The sequence below is a fragment of the Sus scrofa genome, chromosome 3, assembly GCF_000003025.6.
Source record: "Sus scrofa isolate TJ Tabasco breed Duroc chromosome 3, Sscrofa11.1, whole genome shotgun sequence".
Classification (NCBI taxonomy): domain Eukaryota; kingdom Metazoa; phylum Chordata; class Mammalia; order Artiodactyla; family Suidae; genus Sus; species Sus scrofa.
The window spans coordinates 56,834,947-56,859,484 of record NC_010445.4 but is presented as its reverse complement, the minus strand read 5'-3'; the positions used below and the strand labels follow the sequence as shown (position 1 = coordinate 56,859,484).

Here is a 24,538-nt window from a genome sequence, read left to right as displayed (position 1 = left end):
GATCCTTTAACCTACTGTGCCAGGCCTAGATGGAGCCTGAATCCTGGTGCTGCAGAGACCCTGCAGATCCTGTGGTGCCACAGTGGGAACTCCTCTATTATCATTCATATGCTCATTTTACAAATGACATTGGAGCTGTGAGATATTCCAACCTGCCTTAGCAAAGTCACACCAGCCTGCTCTTAAGGTGACAATTTAGAAGGACCTTGACTTGTGCATAGATTCAATTTCTTCATCTGTTAATAGAGAAATAATACCCCTTCTTAGGGTTGTTGGGAGGATGAAAAAATATATATTTACTTGCTCATTGCCTGTTTTCTATCCTACACTGCAAACTCCAGTGGGCAGGAACTTGGGCTCATTCGCTGCTATATTGTCAGAGTCTGGAACAAGGGCCCGACATAGTTGATGTTCAACATTTGTGTCCTAAATGGAAACGACAGGAGATAAGCCCAGGCCGGTCCTATCCTCAGGTCCTCCAGATTCTATTGGCCGAAGGCCACCTGGCAGAAGGCCACCTGGGCTAAAGCAACCTACTTCTTGCCTTGGGATGAGGCTGCGCACAAACCCCAGAAGTGCGAGAGCCAGAACTATGACCGTGGACTTGAAAGCCTCTCTCAGGCCTATGCCCTCAGGTTCTCCTTTACCTTTTCCATAGCAGGAAAAGCAATTTAGATGGCTTGGCTTCCGAGGTTCTACAGAGAAGGGCCACCTGCCCCAACTGCAGATTTCTGGAGAAGGGGAAGAAGCCCAGCAAGCGAGGCCGGCCTGGACTGCGGGAGAGGGAGCAGGTCCGGGCGGAGGAAAGCTGTACCAGCAGAGTGCACGGAAGGCGTGCGAGGAGGGCGGGGCGGGCTTCTTCCACAGCGTCAGTGCTCCGGTGCCCCCGCTTCGCTCCACCTTAAATTCCGGACCTCCTTAAGGGCGGTGTCGGAGCTGTGGGGGGCGGGGCTTAATATTCAAACGAGAGGCGTGGGTCGGTGGGCGGGGCGGGAGGGGCGCTGACCTGACGTCAGGCCGGCGGGCCAGGCAGTTGGCTCGGAGGCGGCGGAGCTGCAGGAACGGCGGCGCGAGTGGGGCTGCGCAGCAGGGCGCTGGGAGCGGCGGCGGCCGAGCCGGAGCAACATGGCGCCGGTGGGCGGGGGCGGGCTCCCGGGTGGCGGGCCGGCCCGAGGGCGCCTCCTCCTGGCCGCGCTGGTGCTGCTGGTGCTGCTGTGGGCGCGGGGGGCCTGCGGCCAGGGCGACCCCCAGCGGGGCGAGATCCTAGGCATGAGGTTGGCGAGCTGCAACAAATCGTGTGGGACGAACGAGGATGGCACCATCTACGTGTCCGAGGGCAGCACGGTAAACCTGAGGCTGTATGGCCAGAGACTGGGCTCCATCTCCAGCAACCTGATCTCTTTCACCGAGGTGGACAATGCCGACACCATCCGCAACTCCACCAACTGCCCCGAGCTCACCAAGGACCTGGTGGTCCAGCGGCTGGTCAACGTGAGCCGCGGGGACACGTCTGGGATGCTGGTGGTGCTCACTAAATTCCTCCGGAGGAGCGAGAACATGAAGTTGTATGCACTGTGCACCCGGGCCAGCGTGGACGGGCCTTGGCAGAGGTGGACAGACAAGGACTCGCTTCTCTTCTTGAAGGAGGAGACTGGGAGATTCCTGCCCTTTTGGCTGCACATCCTCCTCATTATGGTGCTGTTAGTGCTGTCGGGGATATTTTCTGGCCTCAACCTGGGGCTTATGGCCCTGGACCCCATGGAGCTGCGCATCGTGCAGAACTGTGGCACTCAGAAGGAGAGGCGCTATGCTCGCAAGATCGAGCCCATCCGTCGCAAGGGCAATTACTTGCTCTGCTCCCTGCTCCTGGGAAACGTGCTGGTCAACACCTCCCTCACCATCCTTCTAGACAACCTCATAGGGTCTGGGCTCATGGCGGTGGCCTCCTCCACCATTGGCATCGTCATCTTTGGGGAGATCGTGCCTCAGGCCCTGTGCTCCCGACACGGTTTGGCTGTGGGTGCCAACACTATCATTCTCACCAAATTCTTTATGCTACTCACTTTCCCCCTCAGTTTCCCCATCAGCAAACTCCTAGACTTTTTCCTGGGCCAGGAGATTGGTACCGTTTACAATCGGGAGAAGCTGATGGAGATGTTGAAGGTGACGGAGCCCTATAATGACCTCGTGAAAGAGGAGCTGAACATGATCCAGGGTGCCCTGGAACTCCGGACCAAAACCGTGGAGGACATCATGACCCAGCTCCAGGACTGCTTCATGATCCGCAGCGATGCCATCCTGGACTTCAACACCATGTCGGAGATTATGGAAAGCGGCTACACCCGCATCCCAGTGTTTGAAGACGAGCAGTCCAACATCGTAGATATTCTCTACGTCAAAGACTTGGCCTTCGTGGACCCGGATGACTGCACCCCTCTTAAGACCATCACCCGCTTCTACAACCACCCAGTGCACTTTGTCTTCCACGATACCAAGCTGGACGCCATGCTTGAGGAGTTCAAGAAGGGTAAGTAAGGCCTAAGGCAGCTCTCGCTTCACTCTCGGTGGTGCCACTCCATACCCCTGACTGTTTTGTGTTAGCTCATCTTAGTGTTCCGTTCGTGTGACTCTGTGTCCCTTTGCCCAGCACTTCCTTTGGCTCTGAGGTGACCAGTATACAGGAGCAGCAGAAATGGAGCTTAAGCATCTGCTGTCTGCCAGCAACTGTGCTTTGTGCTTCAGGTGAATCAGAGCTGAGCAGGACACTCTTGCCCACATCCGAGCAGGATGGAGTGAGGCTAATGCTTTAAAAGAAGCCAGCACCTGGACATGGAGATTAGGGCAAGGAACCAGAGCCAGCATGTCTGACTGGGGTCTGGTAGGGAAGGGGCTGGGAAACTGGGAAGACCTTCATAGGGGAGGGAGCATTTGAGAGCCTTAGAAGTTGGGGAGACTTGGTACTTGAGGCCAAAAGAACCCCTTGAGCAGAAAAACTTGAGTCAGGGAGCAAAGCATGGGCATGTGGCTCAGCAGGTGGTCTTGTTTGGCTGAGTGTAGGCTCTGTGGATCCCTGATCACTAGGGGAGAGACTGAGTCATTTGGGGCCTTGGGAGGAGCCCAAAGTCAGGGCGCTAAGTCTGCTTGGGGCTGGGGAACAGTGTCACTGGAGCTCCTGGCCCACAGAAGCTGAATTGGGAGGGGTCTAGTTGGCTCCCTGCTCAGGACAATGCCAGGTGATGCTTTCGATTATTCAGCAGAAACAAGCAGATTAAGTTTGGGTTATTGTTCTATCTTTCCCAGGCGCCAAACATAAGCTTCCCTCCTGTGGTCTGCTGGGAATCTTCAGCCGGCCTCGCGTTGCCTTGTGTGTTTTTTTCTCACATGAGTTCTTGGCCAGTTCTCAAGTAGTTAGAGAGACACTTGGAGGGTTTATTCACCAGCCCCAGAGCTCAAAGCACACACCTCTTTCCATACGTCTAGCAAAACTTTCCTCCCACCTCTACCACTCTGAGTGGCAGTAAACAAGCCAATTATGGAGTAAAACCCTCCCAGCCCAAAGGGAGTGAGGAGGCAGAAAGGGAGGCTCTTTTTAAAGGAATGGGGTGGGGGGAGGGGGTTGGGGGGTGAGAGGGGGGTTTCCTATAGGTGGAACTCCTGCTGGGAGCAAGACCCCAGACCTTTGTCAGTTTCTGGAACAGAGGGTGGAACTGGCTGGATCAGTGGGTGATGGAGTGGGCTAGGGAGGGGTTGGCCTTGCCAGGTTTGGTCTGAAAAGATGCGGAACCCCAGGCAGGGTGGGGGATTGGAACCTTCCCTTTTTCAGTTTGACTGACTGAATCTCAGCATCAGAGCAGAGGCGGACTTGAGTTTTATAAGTCTGAGTGGGGAGATAGCCCGGTAGGTGGTCTCACTCTGCAGGAACTGGAGGGACATAGACGTTTGTCTGGTGGTAATGTCACAGCCTGGAGGAGTTTCTGTGGGGGCGTAGACCCAGGAAGCTGTTTCTCCCCAGGACCGAGTCTGAGCAGAAGGGCAGTGAGGATTTGTGCCCCACCCCCACCCTGCAGCCTCTGGGCCTGGAGGACTCTCCCTTGTTGCCTGTTCAGGAACCTGGTTAGGACTCACCAGGGCGGCTTCCTCCTTACTACCTCTGTGGTCTTTGGGACTGCTGCTGGTGACACACCCAACAAGCACGTTTGAATCGTTCAGCCCAGATCTGGATCCAACTTGTATGGATTGGCTTGGCCAGGCATCCCAGCCCCTGATCAGCAGGACAGGAGCTTCCTGGGTCTTGGCAGGGCCATCTTTGGGCTTGTCTTTTAAAAGTACCACTTTTCCCTGGTGGTGCAGCAGTTTAAGGATCTGGCGTTGTCACTAGCAGCCCGGGTCACTGCTGTGGTTTGGGTTTGATCCATGGCGCAGGAGTTTCTGCATGCAGCAGGCACAGCCAAAAAAAACCACACACACACAAAAAAAAAAAAAAGCAAACCAACAACACAGAACAAAAAGAGTACTACTTCCTGAAACTGAGAAAACAGAGTTAGCATCTCTCAGGCCAGAGCTCTGCTGAGTGAGACCAGATGAACCTTTCAGTCCACTGGACTCCTCCTCCTTAACAGGCTTGTAGCCTGAGGCTGACGCTGGGTTGGGGGGGCAGGGGAGGAAGAGGTGCTGGTGTTTCCATGGTAACACAGGCACAATCTTCCCAGTGCTCTGTGAGGCCCTGGAGAGTGAGTGATGAGATGGTCACCCCAAATGCACACACCCTGGACACTGCAACATCTTCCCAATTCCCAGTCCTAACTCTTTGCCACGCTGGGCTCCCCACAGTGTGGCCTCTCCTGGGTCTTTCCATCTGGCATCTACTGTTGCAGTCTGAGGCCCTCCAGGAGCTGGCAAACGCTTAGTCTACACCTGCAATTTAAAGGAGTTTCTTTACAAAACTGGTGTTTGGAAGGTTTCATTTTTAGCTGGGAAAAGCCAGGGAGCCAGGTTTAACACAGCCATCAGCAGCAAGCACCAAAACCAGAGTTGGGGTGCCTGCCTAGACTAGCCGAGGATCTTTTCCATGTTTCAGTGGACCCTTCAGCACCTCCAGGTTGGGTGAGGGCCCTGATTTCTGCCAGAGTCTTTCTGCTGTGGCTGCAATCCTCTTTTAAGGTCGTTTTATCTCCTTACCCACCAGCATAAGCTCCTTGAGGGTAGGGATCCAGCCTTATTAGTGCTTTTTCCACTGGTTGCTTAGCGAAGAGATTAACAGTTAATGTTTGTAAAACAATGAATGAGCAACTGACTTTGGCAGGCCCTTGCTGGCCAGTCTTGCTGCCCTGAGGACACTCTCACCCTAGGGCCTTGCCCTGGCCGTTCCCTCAGGCTGGAATGTTCTTCCCCAGACTTTGCAAGGCTTACTCTACCCTCCCTCCTGCCCACTTCACACTTCACCTTTACCTTCCTGTCCCCCTATTGAAAACTGTACCCCTCTGAACTTCCTGATCCCCCCTGCCCTGTGCTCACTTTTCTTTTTCTCATAGCACTTACCGCTTTCTAAGAATTGTGTGATTTACCAATTTATTTATTTATTTTTTTGGTGCATGTGGAAGCTCCCTCACCAGGGATCGAACCTGAGCCACAGCAGCGACCCTAGCTGCTACAGTGAGAGTGCTGGATCCTTAACCCACTAAGCCACCAGGAAACTCCTACTTTGTTTATTGTCTGTCTCCCTCCGCTAGAATGTACATTCCAAAGGGCAGGGCTCTAAGCTTTGTTCATGTATATCCCTGACCCCCTAAAGGGGTTCTTGGCACATAGTAAGACCTCAGTGAAAAGTCTCCCTGCTTGAGTGGAATGACCTGTCAGGTTTGGGAGAGAATGAGCCCCATTCCAGAAGTGTTAGATTTTGAGGAGCTGATAAGAAATAAAGAAAAATGGGTGTGTTGTGCTGTTATCCGGGGACTTGACATTTCCAGCTGCACCGAGAAGCTGAAGTGGAGGAGCTCCTGCAGTGGCACATGCATTAGAGGGACTTGGGAAGCCGAGTTGGGGTCTCATTCCTTTTCCCTGTGCCCAGTTTCTCTGTGAAAAAGTGATCTTTGACCGTCTGGAGTTGACAGGACTTCCCTCATTAGTGTGTGTAATGAATATACTCCCATACCATTAGAGATGGGAGGGAGGTGGGGGTGGGATGGGAGAGCTCAGAGAGGCCTTGCAAGCCCGGGGGCCCAGAGCTTGGCTTAGAGACTTGGCAAGGAGGTTACAGCTTTCCAGCCACTTCCACCTCCCAATTCCAGGCAGCTGTCAGTGGATATTTACTGAACCCCATTCTGCATGCAACCCAGGATGCCTGGTGCCGCAGGCCCTCAGGGATAAGACTCAAGTCACTAGTCAGCGAGAGCTGTGAGGCCACTGAGAGGCTCCTGCAGTGTGAACCTTGGTGCTTCCAGTTAAACCTCTCCTGGCACTGTTTGCTGTACTGGGTATTGTGGCTACAACTGAGATTGGCTACAGCTTGGAAATCTTAAAGCCTCCTTGGGCTACTCCTAGTCCAGCTGCATTTTTCCTTCAGGACAGATGGCTCCCCCAGACTCTGAAAGCCAAGTATTGAACACTCCACCCCGGTTTGGAAGCTCCACCCCTCATTGAAACCCTCCTCCTGCTGGCCCCTCCCTCCCTCTGGGCATTCCTGTCCCTCCAGGCATTCAGCTCTTTTTTTTTTTTTTTTTTTTTTTTTTTGTCGTCTATTTAGGGCCACACCTGTGGCATATGGAGGTTTCCAGTCTAGGGGTCGAATTAGAGCTGTTGCTGCCAGCCTACTCCAGAGCCACAGCAACACCAGATCTGAGCCGCGTCCATGACCTACACCACAGCTCACAACAACGCTGGATCCTTAACCCACTGAGCAAGGCCAGGGATTGAACCTGCAACCTCATAGTTCCTAGTCAGATTTGTTTCCACTGCGCCAAGACGGGAACTCCTCAGCTCTTCTTTAGTGCCTGATTTTTCCCACCCACTTTATAACCACCCAGCCCCCTGTGAAGAGCTGGCTATAAACCCCACCCGCCTTGGTTGCTGCCCCCTGACCCACCTTAGGCCTATCACTGCTCCCCACAGGCAGTTAGTGGGTTATATATTGGAGGGAAAAAGCGAGAAATATTTCATTAAGAACTCCTCCCAGGAGTTCCTGTTGTGGCGCAGTGGTTAACGAATCCGACTAGGAACCAAGAGGTTGTGGGTTCGATCCCTGCCCTTGCTCAGTGGCTTAAGGATCCGGCGTTGCCGTGAGCTGTGGTTGGGTCGCAGACACAGCTCGGATCCCGCGTTGCTGTGGCTCTGGCATAGGCCAGCGGCTACAGCTCCGATTGGACCCCTAGCCTGGGAACCTCTATATGCCATTGGAGCGGCTCTAGAAAAGGCAAAAGACCAAAAAAAAAAAACAAACAAAAAAACTCTTTCCATAGTTCCATCTCTACCATATCACACTTTCTCCACCTGCTTAATATTCCCGAGACAACTTTATAAAGCCAGAGAGAACACTGCATAATTTTGCATTTACTTTTGATTCCTGCTGTCTGGCACACCTTCAGCATCTTGTTTCTTTCCACTTGTTTGTTCTCTTTCTTGTTCCACAAACCTCTGGCTTTTAGAAATCTATGTGTCAGACAGTGTGCTAGCTGTTGGGAGTCAGGGCTAACACAGCCCTGTTCACAGAAGTCACAGTCTACCAGGGAGACAGATGTGTAAACAAAGCCTGGCCTGCACAGCTCAGGTAGGCACAGTGGAGCCCAGGAAGGCCTAGTCAGGCCTCCAGATGCTTCTCAAGTCAGAATGGCCGTGCCAGTGATTTTTCTGGGCTGGAAAGTAGGTGCGGCGAACACATGAGGTTTTTGCCTGGGATTCAGGTTGATTGTGTTGTCATTTAACTGGAGGGGGCAGAGCCAGTTTGGCAAGGGTGGAGAGAGGGACTGGTGGTAAATGATAGTGCTGTGCCCTTTTATCGGACTCCTGTGCCCAATATTGTGTGCACTCGAGTGTCTTACGGATTGTGAGCCCAAGGCGCCTGGGCTTTCTGTTAAAATGCAGATGTATGGCCTAAGAGCCTGCCCTTCTGACAGGCTCTCAGAGGATGCCCATGCGGCTGTCCTGGACCACCTGGAGCAGCACGAGGGTGCAGTCCATCCGGTCAGGTGTGCGGGAGAAGTGCTACATGGGCCTTGGGAATGAGGCTGGGACTGGGCTAAAAGGTTTGGGAGTCAACTGAGAGCAGGCAGAGTGCACGAGGCATGAAGAAGCCTGGCCAGATAGGCTCCCTGGAGAGGCGAGAAAGAACCAAGCATGCTGGCTTTGGGGAGCCTCCTGCGGGGGCTCAGCTTGGACCAGGGCCAAGCATGGACAGTGGGGTGGGACAGTCGTCACAGGGTACTGGGAGAGGCAGGCCTCCACCTGATCTAGGATAGCTCCACCTGGAAACAGCGTCTAGAACTGAGCTGGTGATTTGATCTGGAGAAGCTTCCCTGGGGGCAAGTGTATCTGAGAGAGTGACAGGAGCGGCCTGCTGGGACAGAGATGCCAGCGGGGCAGCTGATGAAACACTGGCCAGGCTGCTCCTCGCTTTCTCTTTAGTGTGCTGCTTGTGGGCACCTCTTCCCTCGCTGGCACCCCACAGCCCATGGGCCCAGTGCCAAAGAGGAGCCAGAACTGAGAGCAGTTTCACCCATCTTCTGTTTACAGATCCCTTCCTCCAGCTCTTATTTGTGTCCCAGAAGGCGCTGCCTTATAGAAGAGCTTCTCGGATCACACTGGTGTTTACTTGTCAAAGGTCTTCTGTTTCTCTTTTTTTTTTTCCAGTTGAAGTATAGTTGATTTACAATGTTGACGGTTTCAGGTGTACAGCACAGTGATTCAGTTATGCATATATGTTGTGTGCATGTGTATTCTTTTTCAGATTCTTTTCTAGGTAATTACGAAATATTGAATATACTTCCCCGTGCTCTGCAGTAGGTCCTTGTTGGTTATCTATTTTATTTATAGTAGTGTTTATGTGTTAATCCTAGATTCCTAATTTGTCCCCCCTCCATCTTTGCCCTTTGGTAATCCTAAATTTGTTTTTGAAGTCTGTGAGTCTGTTTCTGTTTTGCAAATAAGTTCATTTGTATTTTTTTTCTTTTTTTAGATTTCACATATGTGCGATATCGTGATATTTGTCTTTCTCCGTCTCTCTCCTGGCTTGCTTCACTTAGCTTCTCTAAGCCCATTCATGTTGCTGCAAATGGCATTATTTTTTTCTTTTTTATGGCTGAGTAGTGAAAGTCTTGTATTTATTTCTAATTCTAAAGTCCAGTTCCAGAGTTTTCCTGAACACCTCTGGTCAAGACAGAAGGTATTGAATAGATGTTTAATTTTGAAAACAGTGCATGGAAACACAAAACCACAGACCTGTGCCCTGCAGAAGTGGGTAAAAGGCAGTGGAGGGTTATGTTGTCAGTAGATGTCTGGGAAGACACTCCAAAGGAGTGACATTTCAGCTGGATCTTCAAGGGGGAATAAACACGGCATTTTTCATGTCGGTGCCTCTTGTTCTAGGAGCACTTGGGCAAGACCACAGGGTAAGAAGTGAGCTTATCGGTCCTTGGCACCAATCTTAGGGGAACTGCCTCTGCATCCTGTGAATGGGGGGCTGGGAGGTGCCACCACTGCCTGTCTGTCTCGTGCCACACTTTAGTGCTAGCTTGAGATGAGCTGGTGCTGGATGACTAGTACATCCTTGAGGGACAGGAATAGCGCCTTGCATGCCCTGTTCCTGCCAGCCTGGCTCCTCCAGGGCAGGGACCGCAAGCCTGTTTATCAGACACTAAGAGCCAATCCGGCTGTTGAGCGTGTGCCCAGGGGAGGGTGGGCCAGTCAGTCCCTTCTGTCACTGACTTGGTGACTGATTTTAGCAGAGCCCCTGGTTCCTTCCGTCCACCCGCTGGGAGGGACAGGCTGCCTTGCCTGTCCTTGGGCCTTCCTTTGGCTTCAGGGAGTTTTTAAGCTTCTCCCCAGAACTTGCCAGGAGGATGTGAGGGTTGTGGAAGTTCCCAGAGGCGCCCTGAAGGGCCCTCGGCTAAGAGCATCCCCTCCTCTCCTTCTCTGAGCCCCTGCATCTGCCAATGGGCACAGCTGCCCAGTGACAGGGTGCTCGCCTGTCCTGAACTCCGGGCTACCCCTCTCTTCACCCCTGAGTGGCCCAGGACACCCCGTTATAAAAGGCTTTGGAGCTGCATGAGGGACTTCTGACTCATTTCACATACTGGATCCTAGACCACTTAGTCTGTTCCTATTCCACCTCTGGTGTGAATTTCTTTTCGTTAATATTAATTAAGACATACGTATTATCAGAACTTTAGAAAACACACAAAACTCAAAACAACCTAGAAGCCCATAACCTAGAAAGAGCTGCTTTTAATATTTGATTTTTGTGTATGATAACTTGTAGAAATTTAAAAAATTTTTATTTCAAAAGTCTTGTTATAAAGCAACAGAATCAAAATTATTTTCCTTTTTTTTTTTTTTTTTTTTTTTGCTATTTCTTGGGCCGCTCCCGCGGCATATGGAGGTTCCCAGGCTAGGGGTCTAATCGGAGCTGTAGCCACTGGCCTATGCCAGAGCCACAGCAACGCAGGATCCGACCCGCGTCTGCAGCCTACACCACAGCTCACAGCAATGCCGGATCCTTAACCCACTGAGCAAGGGCAGGACCGAACCCGCAACCTCATGATTCCTAGTTGAATTCGTTAACCACTGCGCCACGACGGGAACTCCTATTTTCATTTTTATAGCCGTGGTCTCACCCACTAGTTGCCCATAGGTGTTATCACATTGAAAACACTGTCTACATACAATTTTGTGCTCTGCTTTTTGGAATACAGTTTCGACTGGTTTTTCAGATTTCTCCTCTGATAAGAAAGAAATCCCTTTTTATCTCTGGGATTCTTAGGAGGCGCGTCTAGGAGGATTTCCACAGGCTAAGGGCTGGGCTGTGCTGTGTGGCTGACGAGAAGGTGAGCCCAGAGGGCTGGGTTGTGCAGCCACTGGCCTGTTTTGTTGGGGGTTAAACCTAGGATTGCTGAAACATTCCCCAGAGGTTACAACCAGAGTCGCTTCCCTGCTGCAGGGCCCATTTACCGGGACTTGGGCAGGGTTCTTGAAAGACTGGTTTCCCTGGGCTCTCTGGAAAGCCTGGTCTCTGGCCAGCAGGCAGCCAGGAGCCTTGGCTGGAAGGTGGCTCCCTCCCCTCACCCCAGGCAGGCTCACTCTCACATCCACACCCACACACTCACAACACAACCCCACACCCACATCCACACCCTCACATACACAACCCCATACCCACAACCACACCCACCCACATCCATACCCACACTTTCACACACACATACCTGCACACATACACGCTCACCTACCACTCACCCCCCCACCCCCACCCCACAGGCAGGCTCACTCCACACACAAAGGCATGCTTTCACACACACCCACACACACAGGCTGACTGACATGCACACATTTGTCCCCTCCAGGCAGGCGCTGTCTTCCTCTCTTTTCCTCTCTCACTCTTTCTCTCTCTCTCTCACACACACACAGACACACACACATATGCACAGTCATCTGGAGTCCTGTTTTAAATGTATGTTCATCTCTCATCAAACTTTCCCAAGAGTAAATTTAAAAAGGGAGTAAATGCTTTTGTAGTGGAGTTTATTTTGTAAAACCCTCAAAATAGTAACTGACTTTTGGGCTCAGAAAACGTTCTCTCGGTGGCTGGCGACTTGGTTGTCCACATTCATGACAGTATCCAACTCAGAGAGTTGTGAGGAGGCCAGGGTGAGGTCAGGCATGTACAGGGCCTAGCTCAGTGCCTGGTACCATGTCATCATGCAATCAGTGTCAGCTGTTTTAAAAATTACTGTTATTACTATCCAAAAGGTGCCCCCGGGGGTGCTGATACCCACTGGGACCTCAGCGGTTCTCACACACTAGCTTGGGTGGCAGCTGCCCCACTGTCTGGGTGGAGTGCCTTTCTTGGAATTATGAATACATTGAGGTCAAAAGAGCCTGCTGTATAATTACACACTAATTCCGATGGCATCTTATCTGGACCCTACTGTGAATGTTTGGGTAACAGAAACCAGAGCTTAAGGAAAAAAATGTTCAGAAGAGTAACTTCAAACTGAGGAAATTCTCCTCATTAACTCATTTGTTTCCTGCAAATTGGGAAGAGTCAAGGCCATTTCCTGATGGCCAACCCCTTCATGGTCTCACTGTAGCAGCACAGGCTGAGGGTCGCTGCTCTTGGGAGATGGCCGGCGAAGGAGCGTGGCCATATTTACTCTTGCGCCTCTAGGATGGGTTCTTAAAATCTCAGGATCCACCAGATGCCTGTCCTGCTTGGTACCCCAGTTAAGGAGGCAGGAGGTTGTTATAGAAAAGCAGCAGAGGGAGTTCCCTGGTGGCCCAGTGGGTTAAGGATCCTGCGTTGTATTGCAGTAGCTCGGGTCGCTGCTGTGGCTCAGGTTTGATCCCCAGCTCCGGAACTTCCACTTGTTGTGAGCACATCCAAAAGGGGGGGGTGGGGAAGGAAGAAAAAGTAGAATCAAGGCGGGGGGGGGCGGTTCAAGGGAACAAGGACTCCCCAGGAGGCCCAGTCTCCTTGGAAATGCCCCAGACCCAAACTCTGGAAGCAGGCAGAGCAGGGAGTATAGAGAAGGAAGAAGTGCCTTCCTTAACAGTTAACCTTTATCTGACACTGAATTAATCCTCCAAGTGCTGTGGCCGGGGAACTGAGGCTCAGAGAGGCTGAGACGGTCCCCTGTCACGTGCCAGCTAAGTGGCAGCCCCAGATGGCACCCCTCCCCAGGCCAAGCTGTTCTGTGTCACTTCTCGGTGAGATTGTAGATATTAAGAAAGAGACTGGAAGACCAGGATATTCCAATAACCTTCGGCTAGAAAATGTAGAAAATGTTACTTCTGTGGTTTAAATTGACATATGATTGACAGAGGAAACATTGTAAATCAACTATACTCAAATAAAACAAATAAAATCTTACAAAAAGAAATATAATTGACAGATTCCATTATATTAGTTTCAGGTGCAAAACAAAATGATTCAATATAGGTATGTATTGTGAAGGGGTCATTGTAATAAGTCTAGTTAACCTCTATCACCATACATAGTTACAAAACTTTTTTTTCTTGTGATGAGAACTTTTAAGATTTACTCTCTCAGCAATGTTCAATATACAGCACATATATTAGCTATAGTCCCCATGAGGGTGCATTACCTCCCCAGGTTATCTTCCTCCCTCCCCCACAGCTTTAAGGACTTACTTTTAACTGGGTAAATCTGTATCTCCCACCTTCATCCAGTTTGCCCACCCTCCACCTCTGGCAAGCACTTCATTTTTTGTTTTTTGGTTTTCTTTTTTTTTTTTTTTGGCTGTGCCCACAGCATGTGGAAGTTCCTGGCCAGGGATCAAACCCACACCACAGAGTGACTCCAGCCACTGCAGTGACCACACTGGATCCTTAACCCACTGTGCCACCTAGATTTGCTTTAATGTAAAATTATTTATTGAAGAGAATGCATAAATCACAAGTATTCAGCTTGATAGCTTGATAGTTTTCCACCAGGGAACACTCTTGTGTTAACTCCCTCTGAGCTCAAGAAAGAGAATGTTATAGGAGTTCCTGTCTCGGCTCAGCGGAAACGAATCTGACTAGCATCCATGAGGATGCAGGTTCAATCCCTGGCCTTGCTCAGCGCTAAAGATCTGGCGTTGGCCTGAGCTGTGCTGTAGGTTGCAGACGCGGCCTGGATCCTATGTTGCTGTGGCTGTGGTGTAGGCCAGCAGCTACAGCTCTGATTCGACCCCTAGCCTGGGAACCTCCATATGCTCCAGGTGCAGCCCTTAAAAGAAAAAAAAAAAAGAAAAAGAAAAAGAAAGAAAGAAATAGAACATTATCAATACCCTAGAAAGCCCTCCCCCCTGAACCATTATGGGTTAATTTTACCTGTTTCTGAACTTGTGTGAGCAGATCATATAGTGTATACACTTGTGTCTGGTGCCTTCTGCTCAGCACGAAGGTTATGAACTTTGTGTGTGTTTCTGTAGTTCATTCTTTTTGCTTGCTGTGTAGCAATAGAAACACACCACCATGGTATTGTCTCTGGACATTTGGATTGTTTTCACTTTGAGACTCTTACAAATAATACTACTTGGAGTTCCCACTGTGGTCTGGTGGGTTAAGGATCTGACTGCAGCAGGTTCGATCCCTGGTGTAGGGAAACCAATCCCTGCAGCTCGGTTTCAATCCCTGGCCCAGAAACTTCCATCTGCCATGGGTGTGGCCATAAAAACAAAAAACAAATAATATCTCTAAGAACATCCTCATGGGTGTCTTCTGTGACTATATGTAGCCAGTTCTACTCAGAATGTAGCTGGGAGTCAAATAGGGCATCGTATAAGCAAGCATAGAGGAGATAGTTTTCCAAAGTGCTTGTACTCAGCTGTGGGCTTATACTCATATGCCTACAACTCTGGTATTGTTGGCTATTTATTTTTGTTTTATTTAACCAATCAGGTACCTCTGTGGTAGTATCTCATTGTGATTTTAATATCAATTTCCCTTTATTTTGTTTTATTTAACCCCTCAGGTATCTCTGTGGTAATATCTCATTGTGATTCTAATATCGATTTCCCTAGTGACTAACAATGCTGAACACATTTTCATGTGCTTTATTGTCCATTGTGGTTAGTGCTTTTGATTTCCTGCTTAGGATCCTTTGCCTATATGCCAGTTGGGAAGCTAGAATCCTATATTATTTTGTGGAAACTGTATTATTTACCTTAGAGATCTGTAACCCTTGGAATTTATTTTTGCTTTTGATGTATTACAGGTTAAGATTAATTTTTTAAAAAAATCCACATGGAGTTTCCGTCATGGTGCAGTGGTTAACGAATCCAACTAGGAACCATGAGGTTGTGGGTTTGATCCCTGACCTTGCTCAGTGGGTTAAGGATCTGGCGTTGCCATGAGCTGTGGTGTAGGTTGCAGATGCAGCTCGGATCCCACGTTGCTGTGGCTCTGGTGGGGGCCGGTGGCTACAGCTCCGATTTGACCCCTAACCTGGGAGCTCCATATGCCAAGGGAGCGGCCCTAGAAAAGGCAAAAAGACAAAAAAAAAAAAAAAAAATCCACATGGGGCATTCCATTGTGGCTCAGTGGAAGCAAACCCAACTAGTATCCATGAGGATGGGGGTCTGATCCCCGGCCTTGCTCAGTGGGTTAAGGATCTGGTTTTGCTGTGAGCTGTGGTGTAGGTCACAGACATGGCTCAGATCCTGTGTGGCTGTGGCTGTGGTGTAGGCCAGCAGCTACAGCTCTGCTTTGACCCTTAGCCTGGGAACTTCCATGTCGAGGGTGTGCTCCCCCAAAAAAATCCACATTGATGTCTGGCTACTCCAATAGAACTTTTCGAAAAGATTGTCCTTTCCCCCATCAACTGTGGTGTATGTCTTTCTGGTCTGTCTCTGGATCCACTTCCATGGGTCTGTTTTTCCTTGTTCCAATACTGCATGGACATAATGCAGTACTCTTGTAGGAAGCTTTGATATCTGGTGCTGTTAAGTACTTTGTTCTTCAAGATTGTCTTGACTCTTCATAGCCTTTTGTCTGGGAATTTTATGGAATTGCATTGACTCCATAAATCAACGTAAAGACTTGACATCTTTATGATCATGGATTTTCCAATCTGCAAACGTGGATCCCCTTCCATTAGTTCATGCTCTCTTCATTTTCTTTCAGTAGGGAGTTCCCATTGTGGCTCAGCAGATTAAGATCCTGACTAGTATCCATGAGGATGTGGGTTCAATCCCCGGTCTCACTCAGTGGATTAAGGATCCCATGTTGTCATGAGCTACGGTGTAGGTCACAGACACAGCTCGGATCTGGTGTGGCTGTGGCCATGGTGTGGACTGGCAGCTGTAGTTCTGATTCAACCCCTGCCCTGGGAACTTCCATATGCTGTGATGCAGCCCTGAAAAGACAGAAAAAATACCAATTTCTTTTAGTAATGTAGTCATTTTCTGAGTAGAAGTCTTACACATCTTATGTTCATTCCTAGGTATTTGGTGATTTTATGCCATGTCTTTAAATTTTTATTTTCCAAATATTTGTTGCAGATTTTCCAACCGGGGTATACTGCAATTCATTTCTGATGCCAGGCACCTGGAGTTGGCATCAGTTCTCACTGGTGTAAGGGCCCTGTGCCCCATAGACGGCCTTTACCTCAGGTGCTAGCCACCAGCGGGGGCCTCTCCACTTGTGTATGTCTAACCAACTGGCCATAAATTCAGGGATTCTTATGATCCCTTCCTCAGTTTTGGTAATTGGCTAGAATGGCTCATAGAACTCAGTAAAGTGCTACTCTTACAATTATAGTTTTATTTTATTTACTGTGTTTATTTATTCTTGGCCATACCCTCGGCATATTACAGTTTCATTTTAAAGGACATACATAGGCGTTCTCATTGTGGCACAGCAGAAACAAATCCAACTAGGACTATGAGGTTGCGGGTTTGGTCCCTGGCCTTGCTCAGTGGGAAGGATCCGGCGTGGCCGTGAGCTGTGTTATAGGTTGCAGATGCGGCTCGAATCCCAAGTTGCTCTGGCTGTGGCATAGACCTGCAGCTATAGCACCGATTTGACCCCTAGCCTGGGAACCTCCATATGCTGTGAGTGCAGCCCTAAAAAGACAAGATAATAATAATAATAATAAAGGACATATGTAGGATGGGGTCTGTTGTGAGAGTCTCTGCCAGGGAGCTTTCATGCCCCCTCCCCCTGGAGTCAAGGAATGTCACCCTCCTGGTACATCAACTAGTCACCAGCAGTGAAGCTCCACTGAACTTTGGAGTTTTTATCAGGGCTTCCTTAACACTATTGATTACATCATTGGCCTCTGTCTCCTTTCCCTTCCCTGGAGGTAGTGCCTTTTGTGCCTTTTATGTAACTGGTGACCATCTCTGTCTCAATGATCCCACCTAGAGTCATCTCATTAACATCATGAAGACACTTCTGTGACCCAGGAAATTCTAGGGGTTTTGAAGCTCTATACCAGGAACTAGGGTCAGATACCAGATATATTCTTTGTTTACACCACAAAGTGTAGAGAAATAGTTATTTTTGTATAGTCACTCTGAATCCATTGAACCTGCCAAGCTGACTATTAAATGTTAATAGTTTATTTTAGATTTTTTTTTTTTCTTTTTCGGCCACACCTGCAGCATATGGAAGGGATCGTATCCAAGTGGGAGCTTCGACCTTGCCACAGCTGTAGCAACTCCTCATCTTCAACCTACTGCACCCAGGGGGAATTTTTAGATTCTTTTGGCTTTTCTACACACATAATTATGGATAATGGCAATTTTATTTACTTCTGCTAAACTTTATACTTTTTAATATCTTGTCCTTTCACAGGTTAGGACATATAGCATCATGTTGAACTGATGCTATATGTGATAGTGGGCACTCTTGTCTCATTCTAGGTCTCAGGGGAAAGCTTTCAGAATTTATCACTATGTATGCTTTTGATACGGTTTTGGGGTAGATTTCTTTTATCAGATAAAGAAAATTTCCTTCTCCCAGTTTTTATAATGAACAGATGTTGAATTTTATTAAATGCTTTTAAAATATCTGTTGGGATGATTGAATTAATCATCTTTATTAATCTCCTTTATTCAGAATTATCTTGATTGGTGTTTTAATGTTGACCCTTCAACATTTGTTGCATAACTAGAATAAACCTAACTTAGTCATACTTTTAAGTATTCTTTTTACACATCACTAGATTTGATTTGCCAATATCTTTATTTAGCATTTTGGCATCTGTGTTCATGAAAGAGAGCAGAGCGGTCTATGATTATTTTTTCTGCCATTAAAAAACAATTGATGGTTTTCCCTGGTGACTCAGTGTGTTAAGGATCCGGCCTTGTCACTGCTGTGACTCAGGTCACTCCTGTGGTGCGAATTTGATTCCTGGCCTGGGAACTTCTATAGGCTGAAGGTGCAGCCAGAAAAAAAAAAAAGTTTGAGGAAGATATTACGAGGTTTTATTTGTTTGTTGTCACAGGAAAAATAATTGCTTAATAATTAAGTCTTTTCTCTCTTTTAACTAATATCCCAGTTTAGGCAAATTTTTTAAAAATTTAAGTATAAAATATAAGTATAGTTGATTTACAATGTTGTGTTAGTTTCAAGTAAGTGTACAGCACAGTAGTTCAGTTATATATATATATGTATATATGTTTATATATGTATATCTATATTCCTTTTCAAATTCTTTTCCCTTATTATAAAATATTAGATCTAGCTCCCTGTGCCATACAGTAGGTTATCTATTTTATATGTAGTGGCCTAGTGTATTTGTTAATCCCAACCTCCTGATTTATCCCTCCTCCTAGGCGAGCAAATTTGCACATGGTAAGTAACATCCTTGCCCTCCCTCTCCTGTTTTTCCTGACAGTATTAGCCTCTGACATCATGGTAAATGTTGCTGTGGTTTTTCTTTCTTCAGGTTTTGATATCAATGTCTAGAATAGTTTGTAAACATTTGGGAATGTGTACGATTTCCAGGAATCAACTGGGATTAACTAAGAAAAAAAAAAGACTTTTTCTTTTTTGTGTGTGGAGGGGGATAGGATTACTAGGTTAGTTCAGGAGAAAGCTAGTTAGAAAGTTAGTTCAGACTTAATGCATCTTGATGTCAGCTTTTAAGAGAATTTCCTGTTAACATCTTCATGACTCACCTGGGACATGTGGGCTCATTGATAATGGTCTAGGTTTTAGATTGGTCTGCTCATAGATTTTTTATTTTTTATTTTTTTGCTTTTTTTTTTAGGGCTACATACGAAGGTTCCCAGGATAGGGGTCTAATCGGAGCTGCTGCCCTACACCACAGCCACAGCAACATCAGATCTGAGCCGTGTCTGCGACCTACACCACAGCTCACAGCAATGCCAGATCCTTAACCCATTGAGCGGGGCCAGGGATCAAACCTGAAACCTCATGGTTCCTAGTTAGATTTGTTTCTGCTGTGCCACAATGGGAACTCCTGCTCATAGATTATTAGCTGGTTGCACCAGCTGGTCCAGAGAGCAGGTACCTCTCAAGGTAGTAAGTGCTCTGCAGAGGAGTAATGAGGAAGGGGCTTCTCCCCGGTCAGGGGTGGGGGGCACTGGGGAGGGAGGCCAGCCAGCCAGGAGTTGGGATTCCAGAGGGAAAGAAAGGCCAAAAGGGCTCCTGAGAAGAGAAGACTGGGCAGAGAAGAGAGAGAAGCAGTTTGCTGGATGGGTCCAAAATCAGGAGGCTGGGGGTGCTTTCCTCACTCACAGGCCTGCCAGCCAGGCCAACCTCTTCCCTTGACCTGACTTCCATTGTGTAATGTCACTCTTGCTCTGAATGTTCTTGCCTGCCTACTGCACTGTCCCTGGCTGTGTCCTGCAGAGAGGTTTCCACATGACTGAGGACCAAGACACTGGCATTAGGTCTGAACTTACTCCTTAGATAAGAAACTTTGACCTAGGTATTCCCCTTGGAGAAATCAACTTTAAGGACATGGGGACAAATCCAAATATATCTTCATAATGGCAAAAAACAGGGAAGGGCAGGAGTTCCCATTGTGGCTCAGTGGTTAATGAATCCAACTAGGAACCATGAGGTTGCTGGTTCAATCCCTGGCCTTGCTCAGTGGGTTAAGGATCTGGCATTGCCGTGAGCTGTGGTGTAGTTTGCAGATGTGGCTTGGATCCCGCGTTGCTGTGGCTCTAGCGTAGGCTGGCAGCTACAGCTCCAATTGGACCCCTAGCCTGGGAACCTCCATATGCCATGGGAGCGGCCCAAGAAATCGCAAAGACCAAAAAAAAAGTCGGGGGGAAGGGCACAGTTTAAGAGCCCAGTGGGGACTGGGGTTATGTACACATTTGTACAATGAAATATTATGAGGCCACTCAATTTTTACATATATTTTTATGACGTGGGCAAACATAAAGAATATGGAATATTTAAAAAGCAGAGTGTGGGAGTTCCTGTTATGGCTCAGCGGGTTAAAAATCTGACCAGTATCCATGAGAATACAGGTTTGATAGCTGGCCTCGCTCTTTGGGTTGAAGATTGGGCATTGCCTTGAGCTGTGGTGTAGGTTGCAGATGTGGCTTGGATCTGGTGTGGCTGTGGCTGTGGCGTAGGCTGTGGCGTAGGCTGGCGGCTACAGCTCCAATTAGACCCCTATGCTGGGAACATCCATATGCCATGGGTGCAGCCCTAAAAAGACAAAAAAAAAAAAAACAAAAAACAAAAAACTCCTCCTTTCTACTTTTGTTACCACTGTCAGAAAACAAAATCGTGTGAAAGTTAGTTAGATATAAAAAAAAAAAAAATTACAAGGAATTTGGGGAAATTAGAGCGCTGTTGATCTTGAGGAATTAGATATTTGGGTGTGATAATACTCTTGTGGTTTTGCTTTATAAAGTGGTCCATAACTTTTAGAGATACTTATTGAAGTGCTTGGGTAAAAATTGCAAATGTTTACAGATAAGATCTGGGATTTCCTTCAAAATAAACCAGTGGAGTGGGTGGGGGTAGAAGGGGAACATAATTGGCCAGAGGAGTTGTTAATTGTTTAAGGTAGGTGAAGGGTGTAATTATATTATTTCCTCTACTTCTGTGTGTGCTTTTATTTTCCATCATAAAAGGTTAAAAATTAGAGACTACTGGGTTAACTGAAAAATCAAAGGCGTGAAGGCCTGTCCCCCACATCCGTTTGTCAACAGTTTCACCCCTGGGGCACTTGGGTTCAAAGAAGCCTATTTGAAGAAGTCCCATTGCTGAATCTCAGCTCACCCACCCCCTCGCCGCCGTGTGATCTTGGGCGGGATCTCTCTGAGCCTGGGTTTCCTCCTGTGAAGATTGGGGTCCACAGTAGGAGATGCTGGGGGTGGGGGTGCACCCTGCCCCCCACCCCCCTACCCTGGCTGCTGGGTGCCTGGGGTAAGGGGAACCTGAGGGGGACACTTTGCTGTGCGAAGAGACAGTTAAGACATGGCCGCTTTTACAGTGTTGTTCTAAATGGAGCTCTTGGAGTTCCCTTCATGGCACAGGGGAAACATGTCTGAGTAGGAACAATGAGGTTGTGGGTTTGATCCCTGGCCCCGCTCAGTGGATTAAGGATCTGATTAGACCCCTAACCTAGGAACCTCCATATGCTGTGACTACAGCCCTAAAAAGACAAAAGACAAAAATAAATAAATAAAAAATAAATAGAGCTCTTTAAATTTTTTTTTTCCTGTCTTTTTAGGGGCCCACCCTTGGCATATGGAAGTTCCCAGGCTAGGGGTCAAATGGGAGCTAAAGCTGCCAGTCTACACCATGGCCGAAGCAATGCCAGATCTGAGCCGTATCTGTGACCTACACCACAGCTCACGACAATGCCAGATCCTTAACTCACTGAGCAAGGCCAGGGATCAAACCCGCATCCTCACAGATACTAGTTGGGTTTGTTACCACTGAGCCACGATGCGAACTCCTCTTTAAACTTTTTTGATCCTGGACCTTATTAGAAAGAATTTTTTTTTTTAAATTTGAACCTCTTTTCATTCAAAATTATATACATGTACTGTTTTACCAGTACATATATATATATATAACAATTTATTAAAAGAAGTAAAAATGGAATAACCATTATCTTCAAATGTCTTGCTGGTCGTTATCACTTCATATTAGCACATACTTTATATACTTTCTCAAAGCACGAGACATCCTTGTGCTGGGATTCATCGTTCCTGACAGTGGCTGTATAACTATGTTTCAGGTAGTTTTCCTCATTTCGAGTTATTCTGGCCAACCACTCAGCCCTGACTCCACCCTTACTGATCCCCTCTCCAGTGCTGGCTAGGGGCAGATAGTGAGGGGCAGCTCTGGCCTTTGTAGGTGCCTCTGCTCTTTACTCTGGCATTTCCTTGCCTGGATCTTGTTAAGCACCTGTCCATTTTGTGAGCTTCAGTATCAACATCATGTGTGAATCCCTGTCTGCACTTGCTCTCAGTTTGCTGGAGTGTGAGTGAGTGCCTGTGTTGGCAGCCTCAGAGCCCCTTGGTTACCCAAGGTGACCGGTGACCAACTGGCTCATAGACCTGGTCCGGACCCACCCATGGTCAATCTGTGTAGAAGCAAAAGCTAAAGTTGCTTATTTATCTTGAATTAAAAGTAAACAAAGAGTTCTCTTGTAGCATGTGGGTGGCAGATCCAGCATTGTCACTGCAGTGGCTCTGGTGGCTCAGGTTTGATTCCTGGCATGGGAAATTCTGTATGCTGTGGACTCTGTTCTGAAAGGTTTCAAGTGGACTGTGGCTGCATTGTTGTCTTGCTCAAGGTGGCTGAGCTGGCCAGACTCCTGGTCAGCTTTTAGACCCCCCCCCCTTTTTGGGAGCCACACCAGTGGCATATGGAGGTTCCCAGGCTAGGGGTTGAATCAGAGCTACAGCTGCCGGCCTATGCCACAGCCACAGCAACACGGGATCCTTAACCTACTGATTGAGGCCAGGGTTTGAACCCGCAACCTCATGGTTCCTAGTCACATTCGTTTCCACTGCGCCACGACAGGAACTCCCCTAGAACCCCTTTTATTTGCTGACCCCTGTCTGTTGTGGCAAGTGGGCCCCAGCATCTCCATTTCCATTCCTTTTGTCCATGTAGCCGTCCTCCTATCACTTTTTTTTTCTGCTTTACTCTGTTTTTTCTCCTTGTCTTCCCTTCCATTTTCTTTCTTTATAAACATAACCCACTAGAATGTAGTATTTCCATTGGTGATTTTTATTGATTAGCTTACTGATCGAGCACCTGCTGTATATTTAGCCTCATGTAGATGGAGGAGTGAGTCAAGAACCCTGAATATAATTTCCGCTGGTGAGAGTGTAAACTGGGGCCCCTACTGGGGAGGACAGTTTGGAGGTTTCTATCAATTTGTCCGTTGACCCAGTGACTCCACATCTATAAATGTGTCATAGTCTCACTCCGGCCAAATGATGGACTGCAGGAACCGCCTTTGCAGCATTATTTACAGTAGGGAGAAAACCCAGAAACAACTGTGTCCATCAGCAGAAGGGAGAGGGTCAGGTCCATCCTGGTATCCACGGGGGAGGCCACCAATTCTGAGCTCCAGGTACAGAAAGGTTAACTTCTATTTCCTTCCTTCCTTCCTTCCTTCCTTCCTTTCTTTCTTTCTTTCTCCCTCTCTCTCTCTCTCTCTCTCTTTCTTTCTTTCTGCCTTTCTCTAAGGCCACACCCATGGCATATGGAGGTTCCTAGGCTTGGGGTCTAATGAGAGCTGTAGCCACTGGCCTACGCCAGATATGAGCCGAGTCTGCAACCTACAACACAGCTCACGGCAACACCAGATCCTTAACCCGCTGAGCGAGGCAAGGGATCGAACCTGAAACCTCATGGTCCCTAGTCGGATTCCTTAACCACTGAGCCTTGATGGGAACTCCTAACTTCTATTTTCTTTTTTTTTTTTTTTTTTTGTCTTCTTCTAGGGTCACAACTGCGGCATATGGAGATTCCCAGGCTAGGGGTCTAATCAGAGCTGTAGCCACTGGCCTACGCCAGGGCCAAGCAATGCAGGATCCAAGCCGAGTCTGTGACCTACACCACAGCTCACAGCAATGCTGGATCCTTAACCCACTGAGCGAGGCCAGGGATCGAACCCGAAACCTCATGGTTCCTAGTCAGATTCATTAACCACTGAGCCACGACAGGAACTCCTCTATTTTCAATTAAGATAAAAATAAGGGGGGAGTTCCCGTCGTGGCGCAGTGGAAACAAACCCGACTAGGAACCACGGGAGGTTGCGAGTTTGATCCCTGACCCCACACAGTGGGTTAAGGATCTGGCGTTGCAGTGAGCTGTGGTGTAGGTCACAGACAAGGCTTGGATCTGCGTTGCTGTGGCTGTGGTGTAGGCTGGCAGCTACAGCTCTGATTTGACCCCTAGCCTGGGAACCTCCATGGGTGTGGCCCTAAAAAGCAAATAAATAAATAAAAATAAAAGTAATACATTAATTGTAGAAAATTTTAGAAAAGTGGAACATGATTGAGAAAAGAAGTCAGGAGTTCCCGTCGTGGCACAGTGGTTAACGAATCCGACTAGGAACCATGAGGTTGCGGGTTCGATCCCTGCCCTTGCTCAGTGGGTTAAGGATCTGCGTTGCCGTGAGCTGTGGTGTAGGCTGCAGACGCGGCTCGGATCTTGCGTTGCCGTGGCTCTGGCGTAGGCCGGTGGCTACAGCTCTGATTCGACCCCTAGCCTGGGAACCTCCATATGCCGCTGGAGCGGCCCAAGAAATGGCAAAAAGACAAAAAAAAAAGAAGTCAAAGTCACCCTCATCCTGCTATGTTAGATATTTTTTTTGCGTTTTCCCTTATTGAGTCAACAATGAACTGTATTGCTTCTCCAC

The 24,538-nt window shown here is 48.2% G+C and overlaps 1 protein-coding gene across 2 annotated transcripts in view; it reads left to right on the top strand.

The window, feature by feature from the left end:
• Positions 1,025-24,538, top strand: part of CNNM4 (cyclin and CBS domain divalent metal cation transport mediator 4) — a 43,638-nt gene continuing 20,124 nt past the window's right edge. For both annotated transcript variants that reach the window (XM_021087272.1, XM_021087271.1), the window contains exon 1: positions 1,025-2,527. In XM_021087272.1, the coding sequence (XP_020942931.1) occupies positions 1,126-2,527 (1,402 nt within the window). In that variant the 5' untranslated portion in view covers positions 1,025-1,125. The remainder of the gene's footprint in view (positions 2,528-24,538) is intronic.